Source organism: Limulus polyphemus, unplaced genomic scaffold (genome assembly GCF_000517525.1).
Source record: "Limulus polyphemus unplaced genomic scaffold, Limulus_polyphemus-2.1.2 Scaffold200, whole genome shotgun sequence".
NCBI lineage: Eukaryota > Metazoa > Arthropoda > Merostomata > Xiphosura > Limulidae > Limulus > Limulus polyphemus.
In genome coordinates this window covers 198,857-210,846 of record NW_013665810.1, presented here as the reverse complement: position 1 = coordinate 210,846, position 11,990 = coordinate 198,857, and the positions used below count along the sequence as shown (strand labels likewise).

The 11,990-nt window shown below is 30.1% G+C and overlaps 1 protein-coding gene across 1 annotated transcript in view; it reads left to right on the top strand.

Annotated features, from left to right (window-relative positions):
• LOC106478324 (origin recognition complex subunit 3-like) overlaps positions 1–11,990 on the top strand; it is a 30,619-nt gene that overhangs the window by 3,501 nt on the left and 15,128 nt on the right. Inside the window, exons 3-8 of the mRNA XM_022381931.1 lie at positions 1,042–1,136; positions 3,678–3,804; positions 4,799–4,959; positions 6,413–6,490; positions 10,120–10,261; positions 10,392–10,423. Coding sequence (XP_022237639.1) covers positions 1,042–1,136; positions 3,678–3,804; positions 4,799–4,959; positions 6,413–6,490; positions 10,120–10,261; positions 10,392–10,423 — 635 coding nt within the window. The remainder of the gene's footprint in view (positions 1–1,041; positions 1,137–3,677; positions 3,805–4,798; positions 4,960–6,412; positions 6,491–10,119; positions 10,262–10,391; positions 10,424–11,990) is intronic.

The window sequence follows — 11,990 nt, the reverse complement described above, 5'->3', positions numbered from 1 at the left end:
AAATAATTGGTGATGTGTGTGTGTGTATTAATATTTGTTTAATGTTTATATGTGTGAATTATTAAAACTTTTGGAAATATATAGTTGTACAGTATATCTGTACATACAATTACTTAACAGTTATTGTTATTTGAAAATATATTGTACCATTTAAAAACATTTACTTTATAATTTAGCAAACAAATATAAGGGTCCAGCATGGCCAGGTGGTTAGGGTGCTTGACTCGCAATCTAAGGGTCGCGGGTTCGAATCCCCGTCACACCAAACATGCTCGCCCTTTCAGCCGTGGGGGCATTATAATGTGATGGTCAATCCCACTATTCATTGGTAAAAGAGTAGCCCAAGAGGTGGCAGTGGGTGGTGATGACTAGCTGCCTTCCCTTCAGTCTTACACTGCTAAATTTGGGACGGCTAGCACAGATAGCCCTCGTGTAGCTTTGCGCGAAATTCAAAACAAACAAACAAACAAAGCATCACAAAATAAGATCGAGACATTTTGAAATTTGAAAAAAGATGGATCTTGACACAAGTATAAATAAAAATAAGTGTGGCTGCAGACAGTGAATATTTAGTTTGGTTCAAGACACTATGGGTTCAAGCTCTTGAACCTGGCCCTCTAATAATTTCAGATTTGTTCATCTGTTGTTGCATAGCAGATTTTACTTCCATTGATGTATAATTGAAGAGATAGACTATCTTCAAACATTTTGAATACAAGGATGCAGTTATATACCACTAATAACTTTATAGGTTTAACATTTTTTGTTTTTATTTTTGTATGTTTTGTCTTAACATGTATTTGGATTACATTTTAAAATATGACATTTTCACTTCACTGATTTAGTTGTTGACAGCATTTATTCACTTACACATGATGATGCTTGATGCTGAGTTTTCATTTTGTAACTGTGTTTATTATTACAACCATATATATATATTATGTTTCACCTTTTAATGGCTTTTTTTTGAATATCAACCATGTATGATGTTTTGACTTCAGAAATGATAACATTATGTATATTACTTTCAAAATAATCTAGGTAAAAGTACATCAGAAGAAGGTGAAGATGAGTTATGGAGCTCTAGGAAGGACATTTATCAAAATCTGTGGCAGATAATAGAAAAAGAAATTAATGTAAGATAAACAAATAACACATTTTCCGAGATACATAAAGGTTGCATGCTCACTTTATGTTGAAATGATTAATTTATTGTAACAATTTATTCTGTTCAAGTTTCACAAGAAATACAACATTAATTACAGTAATAGAGGTCATTATTTTCAACTAACTTCAATTTTTTTGTCCATTAACTGACTGAAAATATCACATCATATTTGTTTGTTAATAAACAACTAAGAGATACGTGAAGGAAAACTTAATAAAGTGAGAAATTAAAATGGTTGATTCTGTGTACCTTCACGCAGCAGATAATTTATTTTGTAGAATAACTTTCTATTTTCTCAGTTTTAGGGGGTGTGCTTTCTTTGTTTCACATGAGAACAGTGCATTAAAACAGAAGATCTGAAAATCTAATTTTATCAAAAAATAATTGTTTTTTATCTATTTTCTAAATGCTACATCACACTTTTTTACTACTATATTTATTTCTGGTTGTTCAGAATCTTAATCAGAAGATGAAAAATGAATGACAGATTTAGTAGAAGCTTATGTAGCATTGTACATGCTACAGAAATTAATTATAAAGTACACTGGTTGGCTTAGGAATGGGTGTGATGACATAACATTTTGGCACTTGGAAGTATGTTTTTATTACTAAACTTTTGTGCCAACTATTCACATTTTGTTAAAGTTGCATTTCCTGACCTTTTATTTATAGTTTGGCAATATATATATATATGTATATATATATATATATATATAAATAAAGTGTAGAGGAAAGTTTAGTGTAGGAACAAAGTATAGAAGTTCTTTTAAGGGTAGGTTAAATTTTTACTATTGTAATGCTAGAAGTACAAGAAATAACATAGATGACCTTAGAGCACTGGTTGGAACAGAGGATTTTAATATAATGGGAATACCTTAACCTTTGTTAAGTGTAGACAATTTTGATGACGGGAATTTATTTGAAATACAGGATTATAAGTTATTTAATGGGGATAGACTAAAATATGAGTTACGTTCTGTTGAAGTTGAGGATATCAAAGATAATAGTAAGGAGATTGAACCTATTTGGGTTTCTTTTAGAGGATACAGGCAGAAAATGACTTTGAGTTGGAATTTGTTACAGATCACCAGATTAAATTGATGAAATTAACAAGAACTTTACAGTGAGATTAAGATTTCATTTGTTAATGAGATCATTATTACTCATGATTTATATTTTGGGTACATTGAATAGGAACTGTTAGGGTAAAACCACAAGGGAGAACAGGTTTCTAGAAACACTTCTGTTTCAGATGTGGTGGAAGCAGAATAGTTAGAGGAGTATAAAGGAAGGCTTGATAAATACACAAATGATAAGGGTTGACTTTGATTATTATATTTATATATAGTTTAGTGGAGGGGACAGCCTAGATAGACCAACAGATCCCTTGTTGTCTTTAAATGTTATGTTTATAAGTTGTACTTCTCCATCAGAAGTTCTGCACACATCTCAGACTTTGGAAGTGTAATTACACCTAAGTTAACTTGAAGTCTGAATACATAAAAGAAGAAACAGTTAAACAGCAATGTTGGTTGCTGCACAATTGATTTACTTTGTTTTGGTAATTGTTATTTTCATTCTTAGTCAAGCTTCTAATTCACCTTCTCTTTTTATGTTCTAAATGTTTTCTCAGTATTTTTCTTATTGTTCACATAGCACTTTTATTCTTCCATCTTCAGTGTGTGACCATCTTTGTCTACCATTGTTATTATTAGCTCAGTTCTTTCTTTTTTATAATAAAATTGCATAATGGCAGTGTATTTTATCTAACATGTTAGACATTTTGTTTTGACAAACTTCCATCTCACTTTTGTATTCCTTACCAGTTTATGGGTTTTTACATTTGTACTGAGAGTAAAGCAAAAGATGCTTTTGAACAGAAAGTATTTATATGAACCTTAACAGTTGAAAGTATTAAAATGATTAATTAAAAATTTCAGTTGATGCTTTACCATCTATCTTCATTTCTATTTGATGATGTTTATGTATATATATTGCTTATTTAAGTAATTGTTAAGTATTATTATGTCACATTCAAAAGATTTTTTTCTTTTCTTGGGAACTCGTGTTGATCTGAGTAAGGTGTAACTTTTCATTACATGTGTTAGTTGACTTCCAGTGGTCATTAGTTCTTTAGTTTCAGTAGCTCATATATCCAGTAGTAAGTTTTCTGAAATTCCAAGCCCAAGATTATTATTTTTCTTCTTCTTCTTGACAAAAATATGTAGACAAGTACATAGGATTACTTTTTGAAGTTGATATCTGTGATAAATGAAAGATAAGTATCTGGAGTTTTTCACTGGTCTTTAGATGTAAGTTATTGGTATATAGTTTTTCAGTTTGTGAAACAGTGTTAAATAATGCTAAGAGTTTTTACTTGTACATGTGATTGATAAATAGTGTTTTAAAACTGTATTTCCTAACATTTTAAACTTATCTGTGGATTCTTAAAGTAGCAAGTATTTGTGTAGTTATATGCCTGGTGGAGTTGATAAAGAATTTTTTTCAGGGTTTTCAAGAAAAGGTTCATGGAGAAGCCTTAGATGCTGTGGATTCTTTTGTTGTAAATTCTTATTCAAGATCGAGCACAATAAAAAATGTTATCAAAGAAATTCCAACTGCAGCTCTTATAATGGGTAAGTTTGGTATGCAAACCACAATTGTAGTATTGATACATCAGTAATGATGATGTAAGTTTTATGATTGATCTAGACTGAAGCTGATTTTTAAGTGATGAGAAATTCATACCTGAGATTGCAGTCAACTAATTTGTTTTGAGCCATAATTTGATGAAAATGAGAGTATTTTTTAAAGTTCTGGATTTATTATAGCTTTTTTCATCAAGTTCAGTAACAGTATTTGGTTGGATTTGTTTTCAGTTCTACAATTTATACAGGATGTCCATAAATTACTGAACCACTTTCTTAATTGAATAGAAAGAAACCACACCAGATAAACAATTGTGACTTGCAGCATGTTAGAGACTAATGTCTGAAGTTTATCACTTGTTTCAATGGGGGGTATGGGAAGGTCATTGTGTGTATAACAGTGGTTTTCAATCTGTGGTCATCAGGCTATATTCAAGTGGTCCGTTGAAAGGTTGCATAATTATGGAAAGTGGCAGCAGAGTGTAGATTCCATTGTGGTCCTCCATGATTAAAAAAGAAAAACATTCAGGTGGTCTGCAAACAAAAAGTTTGAGATCTACTGGTCTATAAGATGAAGGTATTAGATCATTGCTCTGAAGATGCTGGCTTTTTTCCATGAATGGTGATTGATTATCAAATAGACATCCTTCAACTCACAAATGTTGCCCATGTCACTGTGGCTCCTCTGGCCATGGACAAACCTCAGATGTTAACTTTCATTATACCACAAACTGCAATTGTTTATCTTATGTCTTATGTTTATCTTTTAGTCTTTTCAATTAATAAAGTGGTGAAATAATTTATGGATATTCTATATATAGCTACATCACAAAATATTGTAGAAGGCTGAAAAATTTAAAAGTTTCTTGCAGTTTATGATGTAATTGTCACTTGCATTGTGTTTAGCTAATAATTTCTTTAATTTTTTGTGATGTGATATAGTTGTACAATTAGTTTCTTTTTTTACTGTATTCCAATTTAGGAGTCAACATGCCAGACCATAGTGTTATTTTGCAGCTGCTTTTTCAGCGATTGCTTCATTCTGTTACTGATCATGTTGTGTCATTACATTCAAGAGATTGTAAAACACTGTCAATGATGATTCAGAAGTTTGTGGCTAGTATCATGAAGACTGGCATGGATGTATGAAAAGTTTCTATATATATATATACATATTATGTCTTGAATAGTATTCGAACATAAAAAAATTGAAATAACTGTGTTTTTAAATGTTTACTAAAGCTACTGATCCATGTTAGAAATATAAAAACTTGAAGTAGAAGTATGTTGAGTTACTTACTCACTTAATGAATACATTTGCATGATGTAGTTTAAATATATAAATGGCTAGCTTTGGAAATATATGTTTTTTAAAAAAAATTCTTGGGTACATTATTTAATATGAAGGAATAAGCATACTGGTTATGAGTGAGAAAGCTACTTTCTGATGAAAAGGATGCATTTTAACCTTTACTGAGAAAGATTATTCATGTTTAGTTGTTTGAATTTTCATACTAATTTCATTAACTGTGCTTTGTGTTTGTTTGTCTTTAATAATATTGGAACAAGCTCTTACATTTACCCCCCCCCCCTCCCAAAAGTAAAATCATGCAGTCCTAAGATGTTGCTGGAAGTACTAGAAACATTGAAAGCATTTTGTGGTTGGGATGGCTCAGAATTTTAAGATGTTACATTACACTTAGTAAATGTCCTGTTTCCCTGAAGCCTGAGATGGAAAATTGTGAAGTGTTATGTAAAACAATTTAAATATTCTTCTTCCATTCTATAATGAAGTACCAAAATTGTATTATATACATATAGTTTATTTAATTACCAGTGTTTGTGTGTGTGAAAATATGTTATATATGTTTTGACTCGTAAAAATTAAGATTAATAAATCTGAGAAAACAAATTCACATTACTTTTGCTAATTGCGACTATCTTAATGCTGTAATGTTAAGTTGTAGACTTAAATAAGATTATTAAAATGTTTATGACACTTCTTTAAATTTTGGCATGGCTATTATAATTCACATATTCAATGTAAGTCTTCGTGACTGATTGTTATGATGTTGATCTTAAAACATGGTTGGTAAAATAAATTTGTAGAAGTGTTGACAAGAGTATGATTCTTTCCCTTGATATTTTTATGGTAATATTATTGTTTGCACCCTCCAGTCTCGGTAATTATCATAGTATAAGAAGTGAAAAATGTGTGGTTGTAAAGCAATGATAAGTTGTGGTTTAATTTTAATGTTAGTTAAGTTGTTCCTTACCTGTAACATAGTGGTTCTTTTAGATAATTGCCCTTGACTTTCTACTTTTATTTACATATTTAAATTTTAAATTATGAAAAATAAGCTATAGTGAGTGCTCATTAGAAAAGCTATTTAGTGTTTCCTTAAGAAGCAGTGGGCTGTAAGTTTTATTGAGAAATAATGTACTGATACATGTTCTGTTGATTAGACATCAGCATTTTTATGTCATTACTGAATACATACTAGATGTTCTAACATGTTCTCCTTTCCTAGGAAATATCAATGATCTACAGAATTACAAATAAGAAACTAGCAAAAAATAAATTTGTTTTCTATAGGATTTTGAACATTTGAAACGGCAGGACTTCACTTTCCACTCATTGTCAGCTTGGTATCAAGATTTTTATCAGAGAGAGGTATGATTAGATTTTTGTTCGTTTGCTTGTGTGTATGTGTTTGCCTTTTAACAGTAAAAAAAAAAAGAAGATTTGTTTTAAGAGTTTTAAATTGTATTAAACTTTTGTTTGGTTTAACATCTAAAAGGAATTTGTTTATAGTAAAGTGTATATGTAATGGATCAAACTTAGGAATTGAAAGTAAATGTTTGAAAAATTGATATTGTAGTTTTTAAATATTTTATACTAGTTTTAAAAATATTCAGTTAAATTTATATTTTGAAAAATTAACAGTTTGAACTTATTGCTACTTCTCAAAGAGCTATTCATGATGTTAGAAAAATATGTAGGTTCAAGAAGCCAATTTAATGCAAAGATGCAATATTCTATAACCCAAGTGATTTTGAAAGGTGGACTTCTCTTCTTCAGAGATAGACATCATCGATATCATTGTGAATTATTTTATTCCTGTTTTGAAGCTGGATTAGCAAAATCCAACCTTGCAGAGGGGAGACATTGTATCAGATGTACCATATACATTCTTATATGTTTTTGTTACTTCAGTTATTTCTTTCATAAGTGTTTTGCCTCAGACTGAATTAATTCTTTCATTTTGTTTAGAATAAAATTATTGTATATAATTAATATTTGAAACCAAGAGTACTTGGTGAAACTCCATAATTACAGAATTTAGGAAAACAAAGACAATTGTACGCTTCACTAATTTTTATTTATTATGACAATGGTTTTGCCAGTAAAAGGCATCTATGATTGTACTTGTTTTCCTCAGTTCCATAAGACTGTTTTTATCTGTCAGTACATTTTATGAACTTAATGAAAAGAGATACAGAATATTTCTGGCTTTTATAACTACTACTACTTCGTTAAGGTTAAAACTTTTTAAAAAATTACTCATGAAAATTCTCACCACTTGTTATTGGGCTTTAAGATAATTTTTCAGGGTAGAGCTTTACTTGAGCAAGAAAAATATGTGCCTTCGTTTAATCTCAAGCAGGGAAATTGACTTCTGTGTTAAATATGAATGAATTTTGATGGAGATTTATCTGCTCTTGTTTTCTTCATAGTCAGTTGATTTCTTCTTTGTATGTAATGAGGAATGAACAAGTTATTTGATACCAGCTTTTAATTTTACATAATGTGAAAGACTGAGGTTAATATTATTCTCAGAAAATTACAGATAGAATGAGTTGCAATAAATCAAAATAATGGGCTTATATAATTCTCTGAAAATAGGGATCAGCTGTATTGTGAAACATGTTTACTTTTATTGGACTATAGAGGTGTATGACTTTCATATCGGAGTTTAAGCACTGCATATGATCTAAGTGCTTGATCTATATGGAAAGCATAGTTTATCTTAAATGTTTTGTGATAAATATTGTTTGTTATCTGTCTTCAACTATATATAAAATGAATACTAATGGTGGTTCAGTTGTAAGTCTCAAGGTTTATAATGCAAAAACTGGGTTTTGATATCAATTAACAACAAAACAAACTAATAAATAGTCCCAAAGCTTAAATGCATGAAATTCTTCTGTGTCATGTCATGGAAAGAAAAAACAATCTAGAAAGGGTTGTGCAAAGATATATATATAATGGGAGATGGAAAGTCACCCCTGTAGCGTACGTCTTCAATGCGAGTTCAGTTGGATCCATCGTTAGAGTCATGAGAATAAGCGATAAGTTTAAGAATAGGTGAATTGATCTAGTTTCCCACATTATTTGCAGTAATACTACTTGTATTATATGAAATTCATATTAGTGTGTCATGCAGAAACTTGTATCTAACAATTTGCTAACTGTAAACAATATATTGTTATTAAGTTTTTTTTTCAGCAACTGGATTTTGAATTTTGTATTTTATTCTTGCAACAATCAAAGCTCTGATTTCTCCCTTTCAAAATTTTTTAACATCAAAATACGATGTTGCAGTTTCCAACCAAGTAGAAACAAAAACTATAAAATTTGGAGAAATCCCCAAACTTTAAATTTAAACACAAACTATACATAAATACAAGCAAGAATGTAAAATTTGTTCAACATCAGAAATACCCCTTCCCCTCTGACTTTGGAGATTGTTTACTAATATAATAAACTTTACGTGGTTGGTAGACATGCTTATAACCAACAGAGAGGTCTACACATACCTTATAAGTATTAGTTCAGTTTTGGTGTTGTAAGCCATTAGTTATAAGGAATTACGTGATTTTTGGTAGTTATAGTTGATGCTCTGAATTCTAGTAAAACTTTTTTTTTAACATGTTTAAGGCTTACTTATAAAGTTGGATAAATTATATTAGTTTTGGGACATTTATTCTGGTGACTGATATACTTCTTGTGTTCTAAAATGTAAATTTGAAAGCTATATGGATTCTTTCTGGACACCCAAATTTGTGAGACTTAACAAAGCTTTTAAACAAAAGTAACTAAAATGTAAAAATTATAAACTTCTCACCATAGACTAATAAAACTTCAGTAGAATAAAATGTTTAAAATTTTCCTAGCTCAAGCTGACAAGCATGTGGTCAGAGTCAACTTTTACAAGCTTGTTTATACTACTGTTGCTGGAAACAGCTAATGACTCCTGTAATTTATTGCTTTATTTACAAGAGGATTACTGCCCTTGTGGGTACAAAGTACTGCAATAAAACCATGAAAGAAAACAGATTTGCAAAGGTTATTGGTTGTAGCTGTTATGATATATGTGACTTGAAACTTTCTAAATAATACTCAAGTCAGTTAGACAAAAAAATGGTATTACTCCATTTATTTCATATTTTTCAACTGTACATTGAGGATTTCTATACAGACTTGAGAATAAAGTATGCTGTTAGTGTTAGCATAGTGAAAATAAGAGGTAAAATATAAAATTTTGCCAAGAAACATTTGATATTAATTTAGCAAGTTCTAGAAATTATGCAAATGAAATATGAAAACTGTAAGATGAAAAGAAGTATTTATATTCTTAGCATGAAGATCACCTTTCTCTCAGACTGACTCAATAAAGGTTTTGAAAATTTATAGATAAATCTTTAACAAAAATACTTTATTAAAAATCAGATTTTTTTGTGTATAACAGACTTGAATGTTTACTAAAAGCTTGCCAAATTTCATAAAAACACACTTAGTAAATTCAGAGTTAAGGTATATATATCTTTACAGGTTCAGTCCAAGGGATGAATTTGCTCATAAATGGTTAATGTTTAAAAAATACCATTTGCTGGTATATTACATTTATCAGATGTATGCTTCCTTTGATCACTTTTATTCCTTTAAAAAAAAGTTTACTTATAGTACTTTGCTAATGGTAAAATAGTACTTGAACTTTATAGTTCATATGGGGCAGTTGTAATGCTTAAAGACTATTGTAATATTATTTGAGCCTAATTTGTTTCTGAGGGAAATATTTGTCGAGATTTATAATTTTTTTTTGAAGTAATTTTTTTATATTGCTTTGTTTTTATTTTCTAACAGTTTCTGAAACTAATTTTGCTATTCTTTTTACTTCAAGTTAACAAAATCAGTGTATTATTGCTTGCATAGTGAGTAGGAAAGCTGTTGTAGTTTTAACTGGTACTTAGGATATATTTTTATAATTTTAAATCATTTTGGTGCTTGATTGTGTACAGAAGTGTGCTGGGAAGTCTCCACAGAAAAAGCGGAAGATTTCTGACCACAGTGAGCGACCTCATGCTTCACCTCCAATAGTTATATTTCTAGAAGACTTAGAAGCATTCAACTGTACAGTTCTAACTGACTTCGTCTTACTTTGTAGGTATGAAAAATGATGTCACATAAAAACTGTGTTGATTTAGTTCCCAAATCTCTATAATAATCAAGGATGTTTGATAATATTTACCTTTTTTGTTTGCTGTTGTATTAGACTTTTCATGTTTATCAGGGAATTGTGTATATAAAATCTGGTCACAACAGGTAAACTAACAAAATTGGTGATGTGCTATTTAATAAAATAGCACTACATAAAACATTAGACATGTACAATAGGAAATACTGAAGTATTTTCAATAAATGTGATTAATATGTTGCTAAAAGAACCTGCTGAAGTCTCAAATTGAGTCTACTATACAAAATTTAAGCTTGGAAGACAGTACTATAAAGTTGGAATTGTTTATGTCAGTACTAAGTTTAAATTATTCCAATTATAAAGTCTTTAAATTCTAAATATTGCTTAATTTTAAATTTCACTGGAAATATTCCCATTCCAACAGCATAGATTTTTTTTTCATTGATTGGTACATAGGATAACTAATTAAACCACAAGTCAGGGTTTAAAACGTTTTATACAAAAGTGAATTTTTTTTATGATGGCTTGAAATCCTAATGTAAAAGGAGGCATTTTACATATACAAAATACTAGTTAATCCAGGGCAATTAAACAAACTTAAAAACATAAACTGACCAAAAATTTTTTTGGATATTTAAAACTGATGAAACAAACTTTACAAACAAAAATATAAATTTTACATCATATTGGTAAAAACATACAAAAAAACTGATAACTTTTGAGAAGTTGATTTTATTCATCTAGTAACTGAATGAGACAAACTATAAAAGGAAAAAAATGGTTACATCACTGAAAGAGACTACTAATGTCAGATGTTGTAGACAGCTTTAACATAAAATAATGTTTTGGGGCAACATGGGACCTATTGGTCCCTCTCGGCTGTTCCATCCTCTAAACTAAATTAAAATAATTTTAAAAAATCTTAAAGCCAGCCCTTATCATTTATATACTTATCAAGCTTTTTCTTAAACTCACTTAAATTTACTATCTTTACAACATCTGAAGGCAACCCATTCCAAAGACCAACCACCCTGTAAGAAAAATTAAACAGTCTTAGCTGAAGATGGCTTCTACCTTGCCAAAATTTATATTTGTGTCTCCTAGTCCTACTATTCTCTCTGTTAAATATGAAAAAAGATGATGCATCAACACTATCAATTCCCTTTACAATCTTAAACACCTCAATCAGACCCCCCCAACTCTTCTTTTTTCAAGGAAAACAATTTGAGAGATTTCAGCCTCTCCTGGTATGACAACCCCTCCATCCCAGGCACCATTCTAGTAACCCTTCTCAACCCTTTTCAACAATTCAATGTCTTTCCTAAGGTAAGGAGCCCAAGACTGAATACAATATTCCAAATGTGGCCTAACCAATGACCTGTACAATGAAATTATAACATCTTTCGACTTGTATTCAATATTTCTGTAGATACAACCTAAATCCTAGTTGCCTTACCATTAGCAACAGCACACTGCTTGGATGGCTTTAGAGACAGATCAACTTTTTCACCAAGATCCATTCCTTCATAACACTTATGGTTATTCCCATCCAAATTATACTTATAAATTAAATTATGATAACCCACATGCATTATTTTGCATTTATTATAATTAAAACCCATCTGCCATTTATTTGCCCAACTCACCAAATGATCTAAATCCTTTTGTAAATCAGCAGAATTCTCTTCACAGCTA